At 43.2% G+C, this 17678-nt stretch overlaps 1 protein-coding gene across 4 annotated transcripts in view; it reads left to right on the top strand.

The window, feature by feature from the left end:
- The first annotated feature begins 971 nt into the window (after positions 1 to 971).
- The window catches only part of GRIP2 (glutamate receptor interacting protein 2), a 260411-nt gene continuing 243704 nt past the window's right edge, over positions 972 to 17678 (top strand). For all 4 annotated transcript variants that reach the window (XR_010082283.1, XM_063411633.1, XM_063411635.1 and 1 more), the window contains exon 1: positions 972 to 1166. Coding sequence is in view for 3 of the 4 variants with exons in the window: in XM_063411633.1 (XP_063267703.1) it covers positions 1112 to 1166 (55 nt within the window). In the remaining variant the exon portion in view is untranslated. The remainder of the gene's footprint in view (positions 1167 to 17678) is intronic.

Genomic DNA, 17678 nt, shown 5'->3' on the forward strand with positions numbered 1-17678 from the left:
GCAACAACTGCTTTTCATGCAGGTAAGTACAGAAAAGCTGAACTGAAAAGCCAAGGTCCATATGGATGCATCGATGGATGTATTCTCTTGCTATCATAACTGACCTGTTCCACATGAGTAGCATGAGACACCAGCCTCTGAAACTGGAATTAGCTCATGCTATCCCAAGGAGAGCTTGGCTCCTAATATTTTAGATTATAGCAGATGTTGCACATAATATAATAACTCTCACAAAGGGAGGCAGAGATGCAGAATGAGACCTACCAGATAGCTAATAAAAGAAAAAGCCTCATGAAGAACAAAAAAAAGCTGCTAGCGATTGCAGTGATATGTTGCCCCCAGGAAATTAAAAGCACGAATGCCCTGGCATATGCAATAAGCATCTCCTTTGTGTCCATGTAAAAGTGCTGAAGCGTCTGCACTATTAAGAGATTGAAAAGATGCTTTTAAGTCTTCAGTTCAGCTGCTTGCAAGTGGCAGTGAAGAAAATGAAGTAGATCTGCCTGGCTGCTGTGCAACTTTATTTACCAGAGAACCCACCTTCAGGATAAACACACGCGTCAATGCACGCACCTGTGTGGGGCTGCCAGGCAGCTGCCGCTCGCTGAAGGGAAGAGGCGCCAGGCTCCAGCTGTAACGCGAATGTAGAATGGGAACAGTGTGCTCTCCGTATCTTTCACGGGCAGATATCTGTCCAACGTCAGCCGGAGATTTGGGACCCGCAGGGAGCCGGTGTGGGTCTGCGCCCGGCGCCTGTTTGCAGGCGAGGCCCATCCTGTCTACGCAGACCACCCCCCCGGTGGAAAAAATACACAATACATACATACTGACACGATTTTTCTACTCCCCTGGCCCCAGTTTGGCGTTCCCCGCCCTCCGCGGCGCGGGGAGCGCACCTGCGCGGCGGGCGGCCCGGGGCTGTGCGCAGGCGGGGGCGGGCAGCGCTCCCCCGCCCGGCCCCGGCCCCGCCGCCGCCGCCGCATGCACCGCCCGGCCATAAAAGCGCCGGGGAGCCCGGCCGCGCTCGGCAGCGCCCGCCGCTCCGCCGGCCCCCCCGGGCCCCTCCAGCCGCGCCGCTGCCCCGGGGGGCGGCAGCGCCGCCCCTGCCGCGATGCCGGGCTGGAGGAAGAGCCTCGCCCTGTGCCTGCAGCGGATGCAAGAGGACGGTGAGAGCGGCGGGGGGAAAGGAGAGCTGGAGGTGCTCGGAATTACCCTCTGCCTCCCCTTTTCCGTTAACTCTGTGGGGTGATGGTGGTGGTGATGATGTGTGTCCCTCTGGGAGGAAGACGATCCTCTGCTGGCATGGAGCTCCGCGGATGAAGGGACTGGAGGGAGGGATGCTCTTTGTGCCGATAAACTTTGCCGCAGCCAATCTTCCCTTCCATCCCTTGCTTGGGCTTGCTTGGGTTTTGCTTTCGTGTTATTTTCTTCGTCAGGTGGTGGGGGCAAACCTGAGCGCGAGGTGGCTGCACGGTCCTTTTTGGATATTTACAGGGACTTGCCGTATCTGAGCCCCAACTTTCTAAAGCTACTGGTGATGCAGTTTCCAGCTGGTAATTTTTCTCAGTGCTAACCCCACCTGGGGAAGAAAGGGTTTCCAAATTGCACAGAGAACGTGTTATGGTAATCTGATTCCTATTGTGCCGCTTACTGTTGCTCACAGTGACTGTGAATTATTTTGTTTACATGCTCAAGAGTGTGATGTTAAATAAATGCTGGACCTGCGGCTCATAAAAGTCATGAGAAGACATCCACAAGGTGGCACAGCATAAGGGAGGTTTAAACGTTGCACCCCGGCTCCTGCCTTTGTAGATGAACAGGGATGAGAGTGGTGGGGAAAGTTTATGTCTCTGAAATGAAGTGCAGTTCTCCTGTGCACTCATGGGACTCAGGTGTAGGAGCTGATCCAGGATAGGCAGAAAGAAGTAGAAATACCTATTTTATGAAAGTCTGCTGCTCTGGTGCAAAGTAGCTAATGGTCAGCTTTTCCTTTGGGTCCCTTCCCAGAGTACCTCTCTAGACTGTTCTGGTCTGTAAAACAGACTTAACAAATATATGAAGTGGAACTGTTGCAGCATTTTGTGTGAATAATACAAGAATTGTGGAGTTCTTTGAACCTGCTGGTTAATAAGCACAGAAAGAAATTGTGCTGTTAGATCCCCTGCAAGGTATTAGGATAGCGTCATTAAGCTGCTGTGTCTTTCTGATGCTGATTCCTGGCTCCCACTGCTTTGGGAGAACACCATGTATTTCTGCTGCTGGATTGCTCTAGGACCATGGCTTCCCCTTGGAGCTTCCATCCACCTGAGATAGAGCTCTTAAAAATCTTGTCCTGTAGAAGAGTGAATTAATCCCCTGCTCAACACACCGAGACCTGTTGGCAAGAATTCAGCCCTGTTATGGTGCAGTGCTTTGTAACACTGCCTTGCTGCAGCTGGCACAAATCCTTTTGCACCATTAGATTGAGGTGGCTTTGGGAACCTGATTAAACATTCACAGCAGGGACTTCTTGATGTACAGCTGTACTGGGTTAGTGTTTGCTGGGTTACTTTCTCTGTGACTTCATATGTGTGTGTACTGGCTCTTGTCTCTGGCTCTATGTAATGCCTTTCCTTCTCATCCCCCTTTCCTCTGACTTCAGTCCCAGCACTGCAGTGAGTCTGTGGCTGGTGTGCGTCCCTTTGATACATTGCATTTATTTCCACGGGTGGTTCAAAGAGTAGTCAGTCTTGGGGTGGTGCCATTTAATGGGAGAATGGCTTCTCTGGATGGATAAATCTTGCAGGCTTGAGTTGATATGCTGTATGGAGGAAGATTAGCTGAGCTTGTAGGGAACTTCTTTCCCTTTTCCACAAGACAACCGGTTTGATGGTTGTATTATAGCATATAACTCTGCAGGGGCAGCAGAGGAAGTATTTGGTAATGTTTTTGTAGCACTGCAGTGCTAACAGGTATGTAATAGAAGGTTTTGCATCATGATGTGTCCCTGTCTGTGGCAGAAGGATTGGAACTAGATCTTTAAGATTTCTTCCAACCCAAACCCTTCTATAACAACACTGCAAGAAATGTCTGCACTGTTCAAATTTTGATTTGGCAAACCAACCTCCAACCAGTATATGAAGAAATATTGACTTCTGTTTTTCTTTATTCAGAGCAAGTTATGTCTGCCTTGATGGCATCTCTATGCCTATGTGGTTGTGATAGATTTGTTGGGGTTTTTTTATACCCAAGCTGGGGAGATTTTCCCCCAGGCATGTGTATTCTGGCCCATCATTTTTTTCAGTTCCTCTGAGGACCACAGTACTTAAGCTTCCAAAGGAAATGTCCTGGTTTTCAGCAGGAGCACAATTGTAATTAGAAGAGTGGTATATTTTGGTTACTGACTATTAATGTGCTGAGCACCTTTTGCAATTTGCAGCCATTCAGAGATGGATTAGAAGCTTCATTAATCACAGTTGGTAGAAAGGTCAGCTATGGTAAGTCACATAGGGAAATGCAAGATATACACAAACTGTGCTGAAGTATGATTGCCATTTCAAAATATCATCCCCAGTGAATCTCTTAATGCATTTTTGCCTTAAAATTTCTGTCTGCAGGAAGATGGGAGTGACTTCTGGCCAGTGTATAGAAATCCTTAATTATATAATGTTGTTGGTTTCCTCTACCACAAAGAGGCTTGTACATGGGATGTCCTACTGCTTATTCTGTTTCATGCAAGAAAAAAAATTAATTGGTGTCAATGACATGGAAGTAATTGGCGAAAAATGTGTTTCCTCCAGCCTGCATTGATAACAGACCTGTTAATCCAAAGTCATGGGGTTGATCAGCTCCTCCCTGCATTACTGTGGGGTTGTCTCAGACCTGAAAGGAGAGATTAAAGCATACAGTTTTTCTGTCCCTCACTGTGTGGCCACATCTTCTGCTGGTTTCTTTCCCTGATAACTCATCCTCTTTTGAGGCAGTGATGAGATCTAGTTGGCCCTGCCAGACCCTTTTCCATCACAGTTTCTGCCCTTCTTATTGCTGTCCTTTATGTGAGGACTGATGGATTTGAATTGCATTCTTGCTGCTCCAAGGTTTTCAGTGGCAGAAGAAGCAAAGGCTAATTTCTGCTTTGGTAGCAAGGATGTATGTGGGCAGGTGGGAAAGTCTCTGTGTTTTTGGCACATCTCAGTGGATGTGGAAACTGTGTCTAGAAAGGATAAACTGTATCTGCAGCCTGAGAATTAGAGATGCTTTTATCCAGACTGGTGAAACAGAGTGTTAGCTAGATGCATAGGACTTGTGTAAGATGTGCCACGGTTGTGGGTAGACACCCTTTGCTTACCCTGAGATGTTTTTCTGCTTCGAGGGAGAGGGAATACAGAGTTTGAGTGTAAATTTAGGTTGTTGATACAATTCCTCTTCCTCTCCCAGATGGATTTCCTTGAGTAAAAGCAGAAAATTTTGACTCTCACCTTTAGAACTCCAATATGATACCTTATAAAAATAAAAGCCAAAACCAAACCTTACAAAAGACTGAGGTAATGGGATTATAAAATATGAAGTGAGTTATCCAACCCTTGCTTGAATCATGAGGCAAGTGGAAAGGAGGGGAATGGGAAAGGGACAAGTCAGAGCTGCCTCAAAAAGTGACGATGTAGCAGGGCTTTGTTGCTGCTGTTTGCTTCCTTTGCTTGTATACAGCTCCGTGCTCGTTACCTTGGAAACAGCTGTAGGAGCATATAGGGGCATTTTGCTGCTGTGCAGCCGTGGGCAGAGGTGTCCTGTGGTGCATGGAAAGGAAAATCTTTGGTGGTGCAGGTTGATTTGCAAGATGAGGGCAACAAAGTAAAAACCCGTTGCAAGAGCTCCCTTTCTTGGCTGTCCTGTCTTGCTGTAGGTACAGTTTGGCAGGAGTGGGACTCTGGGGAAAATTTAGCAGGGGGTGGATTTTCATGATTTTGGTAGAGTTATTTAATTTTTTATAATAGGAAGTATTATATAAATATCTCAACAGTCTGTTTTGAGGAGGCTTATAACAGCTGGGCTGTGGACATCAGATTTTTATTCAGTTCTCAGAATAATGTAGTGGGATGCTTTGCTCAATAGCTCTGAAACTATGTTCATGACTAGAAATGGGATTCTTCTACTTATTCACATGCATCTGGAAGAAGCATCCCACTAAGATGGAAATTTGCTGGGTTTGCATGATTAGCAGAAAATTAGATCTTTCAATGGATTCCATGTTGTTTGTGATATGCGTGTGATGTGTAGAATAACTGCTAAAAAGAATGTGAATTGTCTTTTGTTCACTTACTCATAAACATTTTGATCTTGCAAATGTTACGGTGTGCCTGACTTTTAATCAGTTGAATGATTCTGCTATTTCAAATAGTGTTTTTTCTTGTGCTTGCCACATCAGAAATAATTCAGTCACTTGGAAAGGTTTTTTTTTTTTTTTTGTTTTTATCAAGTTGTCTTAGGACCATCTTTCAGTGCCAGGTTGAGTCTGTTCCATTTTAATACATTGCTTTAGGGAGTCCTTTTGTCCAAACCTACAATGACATGATCTATTATACTGGCACTGCATTTTCAGTAAAGAAATTCGGCTGTGTAGCTGTCACTTACTTAGCGTGCAGTTGAAATGTTACAACTGAAGGGCTGTTACATCTGTCCACTGTATGTGGTGTATTAATGTATTTCTGCATGTGATACTCTTGCTGTACAATGTGTCCAGGCTTTATCACAGATGAGGACTTGCTCACACATAGCTCAGGGATTTATAGGCTGCTGTTTGTTGGTAGTACTCATTATACGGGCACTACTTTTAAACAAAATGTAAAAATAGAGGTTCTGACCCTCCAATGAAGTATGGTATGGAATTAGGATTGCATGAAGGCTGTGGTAGTAATGCTTAGGGGATAATGCTCACTTATCAACCTGATGGAAGAGCCAGAGCAAATCCTGCTAGACTTTGATGGGGTCTTTTTTTGCTCATTAATATGTTGATGGGGATTTGGCACCCATTGAGTGAGTAATAACTGCACACAAGCACTCTGTTCACTGCTCCCTTCCTTGCTGCCTGTCACACTGCTCTGAGTTTGAGCTGCTGCTTTGGATCCTGTACTTCAGCAGTCAGAAAATTTAGCTCTGATTGAGAAGTCCTGCTCAACTTGGGGATGAAGCCAGAAAGGTTTTACAGAATGACTCCAAAGCTGCATTGAAATTTGATTAAAGACAGAGATTGATCATTGTTTTGCTTTTTGAAGTGATCTGCCAGATTTTACAACCGGAATGTGCTCCCATATCTACAAACTTCAGCTTTATGAAACTGTATGGACATTGTGGCTTCTGCTCTCTTGTTTATGTTATTACCCTGTGGGGATTCTTGTGAAGAAGTTTTATTAGCAATATTGAGTGATGATGCTCAGTGCTGACAAAAGCATCAGCTGCAGTGGTTTGGCATGCTTTTTCTTTAGAGCTGCCAAGGTTGGAAAGTGTCAGGAGAAACCTTTCAGGATGCTGAAGACCTTGATGGAAACCATGAATTGCGGTAGCCAGGAAAATTTCAGAGTGAGGAGAATTGCCAGATCTGTCTGGAATTAGGCCATGTTTGATGTTCTCCAAACCTATTGGTGTTTCTATGGACTCATGCCAAGTGTAGTGGCAAAACACATGGGCAATTCCCAAGAAATGGATGTGGTCTTTGAATCTGCCCCAGTCTTGAGCTGTGATTGCAGCTACTGACCCAGAGAGCTCCTGATGCTCTGGGTTGCACTGAGGAGTGCTCAGGTTAAACCAAGGTGTGTGGCCAATCTGAGGTGAATGATTTGCTGTGCCTTTTTTTTCATTTCTGTTTGTCTCTTCTAAGTAGACACAAGTGGTAGAGCTACTTAGTGGTAGGCAAAAGAAGGCTGTCCACCAGGGCATGAGTTCTATGCCAGATTCTCTTTCTATGGTTAGGATTGTGTAGGCCTTCCTACAAGTGTCTCATTTTACTGACTGTTTTGTTAATTATTTGCCTTCATTATAATGGAATAAAAGTATTTATTTTGAAAATGAAGTGAATTTAGAGGCAAAAATGTAGTAGAATAATTATAGAGGTAGAGCTCTATTGAAATTACCTCTGTGTAGACAAGCCCCAAGACAGTGAATCAGGCATTTCTGGAGCTCTGCATCACATAAATGGAGCCATTTCTTTTAATAGCCAGACCTAACCATTGACATTCAAAGCAGTGATCTATGTGCAAAAGGCTTAGATTTTCTAGAGGTACCCTTTCTTTTCTAGAGGAAGGTGAAAGCTTTTTTTCCCATTATGGTCTCTTTTCCCAGAAAGGCCATGTCTCATATTCCCATGAATGTTGGTGATGATCCCATGTTTGTGGGAACTGCTCCTGCATTCATGTCTTGGGCTAAAGGCAGTCATACCATCTAAATATCTGTTTGTGTTCCTGAAATGAGTATAGCTGCTGTGCATTGACACTGGTATAACTGGGATTGGAACATGGCAGCATTTGATTGAGAAAATAAATCCCATGCTGATGGTCTCTGTTGGAAATGGGAGCATCTCTTCTGCAGTGCTTGGCCGGGGTGAACCACCCAGTGGAATGGAACATTCCCTCTTGGAAGGGTCTGCATTTTGTCCGGTTATTCTTGGTCTTGCTGTGTGCTCTGTCCATTGAGAGAAAAATGTAATGAAACTTTCCATTTAAAATCCAAGTAGAATTTTTATTCAGTCTTCTTGTTTTGTTAAAAGAATGAATTATCTTTTTATTTTCTCCAAATTTCCTCCCCCTCTTTGTCTTTGGAAAATAAAGGAATTCAAATAAGTTTGTAAAATTTATTTAGTTTAGCAATTATGATGATTTCCCTGTTTCTGACTCTCCCCCTCATTAATGTTAGATGAACTTGGCATCTAGTAATTACTGGCTTTCACTTTTCAGCCAAAACTATTTTCTGGCTTCAGCAAAATTTGCAGATTTCAGTGATAGTGTTGAGAGCACTGCTTTCCACTGGGAAATTAGTTCAAACATTTTCTTCTGACAGCTTCAGGTATGTGGCATCAAGACCATTCTATATTTAAGGAGAAGAGGTTTTTCATGGTATTTGAGCTCAAGGAAATGCACTGCATTAGGATGGGGTTGGATCCATGTCTTATCTGCATTAAGTGGAGGTGTCAGTGACCCTGCCAGCAAAGCTGCTGTGTCTTGAGGAGTAGAAACCTCTTGCTGAGGCCACAAAATAAATTCTATGCTACCTTCTTCAAATTATCTATGAAGTAACACAATTTTTTGCTTAATAACTTCATTTCCACTGTGAACAAAGCAGTACAGAGCTTTTGTTTGAGCAATTCTATTAATACTGGCTACTATTTTGTTGCCAGTCAGAGGCTTTTTAAGGTATTTATTTGGATTATAGATTTTGTTGCCTTTTCTGGTACATGTGGTACTGTTAGTCATCCTGGTGACACTTCATTCACCTATACAAAGGAATAAAAGTTCCAGCTCACATTTGAGTATTGCCTCATACAGCCCGAGAGGGGAGCTGCTACTTCCATAAAGCCTGAGAGATCTCACTTGGGTCCCGTGGGATGGAGCTGAGATTAGCTGCTAGAATTTTTTCTTCTGTCTTCAATTTATAAAAAAATTTTCAAATCTCTTCTCTGTTCTCAAGGCTAAGTTGAGTTGAATGTACAGAGTCTGCACAGAGGACTCCAGTCTCATCTTTGGTCCCAGTTTGATGAGAGCAGTAACCAGGGGAGCAGGGTGTAGACTGTAGAGTTGGGGGTGGAAGGCTTGTCCTCATTTGCATCCCCTTGCAGCAGAGGCCTTGAAGATTTAACAACAAATGAGATGCAAAGAAACAAGGAGAAAAATAAGATAATAAGGCAAACTGTCAGGCAGGGTGGCAGTTTTGCAGAAATTAGTGATGCTAAGTTGCTCTCTTCTTACTTGGTACCAATATGCTTTTCTGGTTCAGTTTTTCTATGTATGCTCAGGAAATGATGTTTCCAAGAGTGGGGGCTTCCTCATTAAAACTGTTTTGCCCAGATCCGTAGCTTCTGATTATTGGAAGTCAGGGGAAATTCCCTAGGGCTGTCAGACTGGGATGAATTTAGTGAAGGGCTGGGAGGATATGTTAGTATTCATAGCAGCTTGTCTCGGGGCTATGTGTTAATCCTGAACAGAGGGCAGTGTTGGGAATGAATATTTTGTTTCTAGATTAAAAGCTCTTTTGTTTTCTTTCATCTTGAAATAGGAGGCAGTCAATCTCAATACTGTACATGCAATGATGTCTGTAAAAACACCCTTACAAACTTCCCTTTTGAGGTTAGAGGGCAGATAGATCTGTGTGAGGTGTGGCGGTGCTGTCTCAGTCTTCTTCCCCTTGGGAGCGTCATCTTTTCAATCTTCCTCCATCTCTGGTTCTCCCCTTCATGTTGTGGAGGTTTCTTCTCAGCTGGAAGGTAGCCACAGGTAAAATGCTTTGGCTCTGTCCCACGGGGAGCTGTCCAAGTTGTTTCAAACAAAAGCAAAGTTCAGGCATGCTGCAAATCCCATGGCAGACATTTAGATGAGATATTGATGCTGTGAGCATGCTCCAACTCACTGGCCATGCTTTGCTACTCCAGAATCTTTCACGGACTTTGTGTCCTTTGCATCCTATCCAAACACCTTGTGCAGCAGCACCTGGCTGCATGAAATGGCTGCCACGTTCCCCAGTAGATCAGGCTGTAGCCCAGTGATAACTGCAGCAATTCCTGTGTCTGGCACTTACTGATGAGTTGGTTGGTGTTGAGGGTTGGGCCACAGGCCTTTTGGTCCTGTGCCTATGACTGAGCATAGGGCTTGCAGAAAAATAATTTTATCATTTAGTTTCTCAGAGTGATGGGGTGTTTTCTCTGTCATTTGAGATTAGTGGGACTGAGGGGTTCTGTGCTACTCTGAAAACCTCTGCATGCCACAGTCTTCGTGTCTGCGGAACACGGATAATGACTGCCCTTTAAAAGGTTTTGATGCTCAGATCAAAACGGATATGAAAGTGCAGTTATTAAGTGTAACTTCATGGCTGTCTTCCTCTGCTTAGTGTCTTCATAGTCATAATTATACCAATTGAGCCAAATATTTGAACAAAAATGAGGTAGAAAATGTCTTTCTGGCACAGGGTTGCAAATCTATTGCAGCATAGAGCTGGGCAGAAAAAGATGATCTGTTTATGTGGATAAAAATTTCCCTCTACAGTAATGAACTGTGCTGCGAGTTTACCAGCTATCTAATCTAGTTTCCATCCGTTACACCAAGTGATAATCCTCTAGCAAATTAGGTGCTGTTAGCAGCATTTCTGTCAGCCTGGCTCTGGCTGCACATCTAGGCAACCTGCCTTTGAGGAATTTCAAAATTTGCCCTAGTCATTCATGCTGCTTCCTCAGCCTCTGGAGACTGCATTTCACATGTAATACAAAGCTGAACTGTCTCACTTCTTTAATTGTATTTATTCTGCTTTTCCTCCACCCACCACCTGCCAAGGCTGTTTGGCCATGTCTAGAGCTGGCTCCTGGGTTGTTTTCTTGGAATATCCATTGTAATTGGCTTTTTGGTGTATCCTGTCCTACTTTAATATAATTCCTTCACTGTTACTGTGCTTATACAGGGACTTGTTACTTAAGTGGGTGGGGGATCAGGAAGCAAAATGTGTGCAAACCAGGCTGGGATGCTGGTTTCTCTAGGGCTTACTGCTGTAGGTGTTCTTGCCTGAGGATGAGCCGTACAGCACTGTGTGCCTTTGGCTCCCAGAGCCAGGCCTGCTCTGTGGTGAGCCCCGTGCTGCTGTGGCAGCTGGCCCTCCTCTGCTCTTTGGAGCTGCCCCTTGCCAAGGGTCATGTACTGCCTGGAGAGATTCAGTGACAGTGATATACTGCAGGGAATGCCATCCAGTTTCTGTCTCTGAATAATTAAGAGGGAGAGTGTGGCTTTTGGCCAGGGAGCGCCATCCTCTTCCACCCATCTGCTTCCCTGACTGTTGCTTGGAGCAGCTGCACATCTCCAGGGGCTTCTGGCCAGGGCAAGGGGGTGCAGATTTGACTACTCTTTGTTGTCTTGCCACTGACATACTTAGTGAACTTCATGTCCTTGGGGTGCTGTTTTCCTGTGCTTCTCTTTTGTGCAAATTCACGCCACGATTTTTAATTGCAAGCTGCAGTGGTAGTTCTTGGTTTCAGTGCTGTGGTGGAGAGCACAGAGATGTGAGTGAGGGACAGGGACTGGAGGAGTGTGGAGTGAGGGGCCTTGTTTTACTGCTATCTCTCTCTGCAGCTGTGAGCTTCTGATAGAAATCCAGCTCCAGCACAGCTGGCTGTAGGCTGGAGGTGCTGCTCAGCAGTGTGCAGGGAGGGCAGCACTGAATTGCTCTGCAGGCAGACCCCTCATGCTCAGGTGTGATGGGCATGCTGGTAAAGCCCTCATGAAGAAGGAGGAGGCCTGTTCAGCACCATGTAAAGCAAAAACCACTGACAGATCAGCCCTTGCATAGGAGGGGCAGGTGATGATGACAGCCTCTGCAGTTTCAAACCAGCTGAGGAATTCCCTATGTAAAAGTTTTTTAATGTGACTAACTCTAGAGTGAACTGGCTCTAGAGGCTTTTCATAGCCCCTCAATATAGTAGGATAATGTAATATTTTTATTAGCTGTGGCCCTGTACAGTGGGGGTGGTCCAGCATCTGACCCGTTGGACTTTAACACCAAGTAAGTGACAGGCAGGAAGACACCTCTAAAGTTGTGACAGCTTTTCAAACTCATGTCTGGGGACTGTACTCTACTGCAAGCTCTTCCCCACCTACAGCTTTTCTCATTCAGTTTCCTGCTGGAGCTCAGCAGATTTCCTGTGATGATTCACTGCTCTGAGCCAATGTGACAGTCGGTGTGTGACTCCTATCTACCTGTCACCTCCTCAGCCTGCCACTAACCAGCTGGGTGGGTTAGCCACTGGCAAGCTCTTTAACTCATTTTGACACAATGAGTTAGTCAGGCTCACAAGTCAGAGCTGAAATAGACCTTATCAGACAACACACAAACTTTGATTTGTTCTGTGAGTATTGTTGGTGGTGTTTTGGGGAACATTATGTGAGTAAAGGAGCAGAGGTCCATTAAGAGATCTTTTAAAATCTACTTCCCTCTTTTTTATTAATGAAAATTCGAAGCTGAATGAAAAACAACAATTGGGGGTGGATAGGGGGAATAGGAAGACTAACTTATGCAGCTAAGTAAGCAAGCGGATGGAGGTACACTGTGCTGTGACAGGATGAGGTATTGGGAAGTGCAGCTCTCTCCTAGTGTATAATGTTCTTCACTGCAAGGGAGACAGACACAAATCTACCCATCCTCCACAAAAAAATCTTTGTGGAATGGTGTCCTCTTTCCAGGAGGTATTTGTTTCCAACCAAGAGAATAAGTCCCTCTTCCTGGCTGACTGTGGTGACCCAGCACTGGCAGGGACCTCTGGGGTCTATTTGCCCTGTAAGTGAGACGTTAAAACACCAATCATCCAGGATAATACTGTTTCAGGAGCTCATTGATTTTTAGCAGAGGGAAGTGAGTTAAAATGATGAGTCACTGACCTATTTGAAAATTAACAACCTCCTCAGTGCCATTAGGAGCTGGTAATAGATCATCCTGGACAAGAGCTGGTAAAAGGGGATTAAGGGGTTTCCTTGTGCCTGCTGTTGCTCTATATTGTGTGTGGCTGCTGTTTCACTCAATTTTTTTTATGGATAAAGAAGAAGCACACTTTACATATAAAAAGCCAACAACCTCTTGTGAGCATAACTGAAATTTAAGTCTAATCCTTATTAGTCCTGCTGTAATTGTTACAAACAAGGAAAGGGTGCTATGCTCTTGCTGAGGACATGTGGTAGTGGTGGATAGTGCAGTTGGAGCTGGTGTAAGATATGTCTCCCACTAGAGATCCCCTTGCATGGGGTTATCTGAATTAAACAGTAGGGAATTTACCTGCAAGATTGCTCCTTGGCAAACTTGTGCCTGCCTTCTTTGATTCCCCCTGCCCAGGCTGAGGAGCTGATTGTTTGTTCTGGGATTTAGATTGCCACAGAAGGTGTGGAGAACTGAGGTCTGGCCTCCAGAATAAAATACTCTGTGATTCACCTTTGAGAGTTGATGACCAAAATGTAAAATTTTAATTTAAAAATTGAATAATACTGTAATGGATTTTTTTGCTTCTTGCATTGTAGGCCAACATTGAGCCCATGGTTATTTGCTCTCTCACAATTTAAATATCAGTTCCCACTTCCTTCTTATCTCTAGTACCTGCACAGGGCTTTGGTTTAATAAAGTGGAAGTCTGGTGCTGAAATGTCTTCTCTGTTTTGTGCTAAGCCTTGACTTTGGGAGTTCAGTCAGTGTTGTGTGCAGCTTTATTTTGATCAATAAAGCTGCTAGTGATGTACTTTGCTATTAAGTCTTAGTTCATTGATATAAGGAGTTACAGGAACTAGGGGAATAACATGGTTAATTAAGTTGGTTGGATTGTAAGGTCCACAGGGATTGTGCCTTTCTTTGTATTCTCTGAAGCATCTCGGACACTTCTGATCACTATAGAATAATTACTTTCTTCTCAGATGCTGGCAGTTTGAACTATTTAGTTGCTTTAAAAGTATGTGCAAAGTGCATTTCAAGGCAATGAATTCCTATATGGACTATGGAGTTATGGCTTTGTAGCCTTTGGCTTTAGAGGTCTAGGCAGTAGTGGAGAAGTAGACTTCTAATAGAATTTAGTTAAATAGTCCCAAGGAATCTGGATCTTTGTGTTTGCTTGCCAAGATTTCTTGTGAAGTCGTTACCCATGCTCTTAGCAAAAAGCCTGTGGGGCAACTTTTAATGTGTTTGTGTTTTATATCTTGGCCTTACAGCTAATTCTAATTATAGTCTTCTTGCCATCCAATAAGATATACGAAGAAATAATACAGAAATAAAATCAGGCTCTAGACAGATCTATTCTGTAGCATCCATTTTTCAGGAAAGTAATCAGATTTCCCCCTGTCTTAAATGAAAATTTATTCTGGATATAGGAAGTCTTATACAGAGGTATTCTTCCACAGTTTTTATATCATCTAATTTATAGCTTCTCTTCTTCTCCAAGGGAGTTGGAGACCTAAACCTTCCATTCTAGGTCTGTAATTTATGTTTTCAAAATTCAGTGATTGTAATCTCAGTGTTTTTATGAAGTTCTGCCGTGGAGGTGCTCAGATAAGGTTGTATATTAAGTATTGGCCAACTTGCTAGGAGCAAAACTGGGATTATAAATTACTGGAAACATTCTCAGTCCGCATGAGCTGGTTCTTGTGTTAATGTCTTTAACTTCCTTTGAAGAATTAGCGAAGATGATCTATAGAAAGACAGACTGCATGGAGCTATTATGTGGTGGCTGGAAAACAATGCTTATTTTAATAACCTCCTAAAGAGAAAGAGAATATGTTTGTTGAATTTTTAAGATGGCAGTAAGTCGAAAGATATTACAAAAACACTGGTTAGGAAAGCATGGGCTTGATCTCTTGAGACATCCTCAGGAAAATTCTCTGAATTCCATGACTTTATAGGAAAAGCAAGGTGTGGAAGATACATGAGGACTTCATTTGTTCCTTGTAGAAACTAGAACTTTTTTTACTTAGAAAAAAGGTGGATGAAGGAAGAAAGCACTTCTGTGTTGCTTGGCGATGCAGCCATCAAGAGAAAAAAAGTTGAAACTGGATTTGCCTAGTGATCTGTTTTGAAACTGTACTTATCCTTTAAAGATTTAAATTCAGACCTGTGCATTCTGTGCCACCCTTTTTCGGATGTTCTGTGATTATTTTCCATGTTTACACTTCCACAGGAATGAAGTACTCATCTGAATCTGGAATTTAAACACTTGGCTTTGGTGTCTGTGGTCTTTTTAAGGTTGATTTTTTTTTTTTTTTTTTAAATGAGAGGATTTTTGGTGGATGGTTCTTTTGGTAGTGATTTTTTGTGTGTTTTGGTTTATTTCTTTTTTTTTTTCCCTCCAAAAGCTTAACACATTTTGAAATAGGACCTATCCCCATATCCAGTTGAGAGCAACTTATAATTTTTCCTCTTTGTTTGACTGTCATTTTTCTTACTGTTGTGGGTTTTTTTTTTCTTATTGTTGTTTTTTTTTTCTTATTGTTGTTTTTTTTTCTTACTGTTGTTTTTTTTTTTTCTTGCTGTTGTTTTTCAAAGTGAGACAAGGTATCATACAAAATTTCCCTAATGCTAGCTGTGATGATATAGATATAAATGAGCCACTTCCCCTCTTGCCCCATCTATTTGTCTTGTCAGGAAAACATTTAATCCTTACTTTTGCTCTCCCAATTTGTGTGTACTGTTCTGTGGCATATTGACATGAAGCCATCTCTATAAAATTAATTTTGATGTGAGAAATTTGGCTTTCAGTATTTTTTTTTTGTTACTAGATAGAAAGCAAAGATTTTGTGTGGCTTTTTTTTTCCTTAGAGAAAAAATTTTTTTCTTTATAAAAATACATTCCTTGTAAAAATGCCAACATAGTTTTTCCAGGAATGATTGCTATATGTGGTTGGTACAAAGTCAGAAGTACTGAAGAATACCAGCCCTGATAATAACTGAACTATGCAAGGACAGCTTTTGTGATGCATCCAAGTGTTGCATGGTTTGAAGGAGGAATTATGTTGTGTGTTTGTGGCTATTTGTATGGTTGGTTTTTTTCTATATGTGGATGTGTGTTTTAAAATCTTGCCTGCAGACATCTGTGTTTGCAGAAGCATCTGTCACTTGAATGAAAGACTCTCTCCTTGTCTGCTGTGCCTGATGGAGTCATCTTACTGTCATCAGTGCCAGATTTATTGGCAGCAGTGTGATTAGATGGAGACCAATGAAGGTGCAAGCAATGCAGTGTGCCTTGCTCTCTTTTGTGTGGCCATTCCTGTGGACAGGAGGAAGAGGGGACAGGAGGGTGCTGGTGTGGGTCTGCCAGCTGTTTCTGCAAATGCCTCTCCAGTTTCTTCCCCATCTTGCCTTGAATTCCCATTCTGCAGGATTATTCCAGCTGCTACAAGAAGCTAATTTAATAAGCTAGGAGTGGCTGCTCTATCAGCTCTTTCCAATGTTAGTAAAACACCATTTCTCTTTAATTTTCAGTGGCTGGTTGTACAGGCTCTCAAATCAGTTTAAAGGGCTTGTGGTATGTGTGGAGCTGAAGCAGGGCAAGGAGGAGCGATGCTCCTGGAGGGGAGGGTGAGAGCTTGCCCAGAGCTCCTCTGTGGACATAGAGTTTCCATGTCTCTAAATCCCCTGGAATCCAAATCTCTATGGTCTGGAACAAGGAGCTTTCAGCAAGTCTTCTGGTGTAAGTATCTTAGATTCTAAAGAATTGCGTTATTCAGGCTGTAGTCTTGTATTTATGTGTAGACCTGAACAGATCTGTTCCTCTTCCCAGCCTACTGAGTTCTCTGGGAGGCTGCTGCTTTTCCTTCTCTCAAAAACTGATAGTGGGGTATATATAAAATTATATGTAATGGTAACATTAAAGCACTTCTGTGAGCAGCATAGGTGTTACCTGCCAGCTTTTCCCAGTGATGCAGTGCTGGTGTGGGCATTGCGTTACCTGTGTGATACTGCTAGATTTCAGATGAGATTCTGAAATCCACTCTCTCTGCCAACAGTGATGGCTGCCATCACAATCTTTATCCCAAGGGACACAGTACACATAAATGTATCTCTGTTTTAACCACCCACACCCTGGAATGCCATTGCTACTACAGATCTCTCTGCCTGCAACTGCTGTTCAAATGGCAGCATGGTTGTGGGCTGAGATGTCCTGAGATTCTCGAGTCTGCAGGAGGAGAGAAACTCACCAAAACACTCACAATGGAATTCCAGAATGACAGTGCTTTACCTGAGTGTTACAAATATTTCTGTGGGAGGGATAAATATCAGTTCTGGAGAAAAGACCACAGCAACTGAGATGAGCAGAAGTACTGCTGCTGATCTTGCCCAGGACCAGAAGCTGCACTAGGCAAATTGCCATCATCAGTGAGCAATGAGGGAAATCCCAAGACATCTGGAGGAGGAATGCTGAAGTGCTTCTGGAGGAGAAAGATTGACAGATGGACTTCAGGGCAATGCTCTTGTAAGAGCTGCTGAGCAGAGAGAAACTCAGAAGCTGAATGTGGTGGAGGGATGTGAGGTCAGATAGGCACCTTTGTTCTGTGAGTCCCTAACTCCCCTTACCTCCATCCTGAACCCTTGCAGCAGGGAGACTCTGGAAGCCATCACTTCACATTATCGGTGTGCGTAGGCTGCTTCAGGCAAAGCACCAGAAACCCATCAAAAAAAAGAAAAAAAAATAACAAGAAAAAAGGGAATAGTAAAGCACCTTCAAACTGCTCCAAGTGTTGCCTCTGCAGTGGATTCAGTTTCCAGCAGTAAATCACTGCATTGCAAAAAGCAAAGCAAACAGGGGAGCACCTGAGTACTGAAATAAACTCTGAAATGCAAAATAAATCCTCGCAAGAAGCTCAGCAACAGCTCATTTAGTTCTCAGGCTGGTGATGTTTGGGTTTTGGTTTTATTATTTTGGTTTTAGGGAAGGAATGAAACAAGATTTAAGCATTAAAAACCTTGAAGTAGTCTTCCCCCACTATGAGAGTT

The sequence above is a fragment of the Prinia subflava genome, chromosome 14 (assembly GCF_021018805.1).
Source record: "Prinia subflava isolate CZ2003 ecotype Zambia chromosome 14, Cam_Psub_1.2, whole genome shotgun sequence".
In the NCBI taxonomy this organism is placed as follows: domain Eukaryota; kingdom Metazoa; phylum Chordata; class Aves; order Passeriformes; family Cisticolidae; genus Prinia; species Prinia subflava.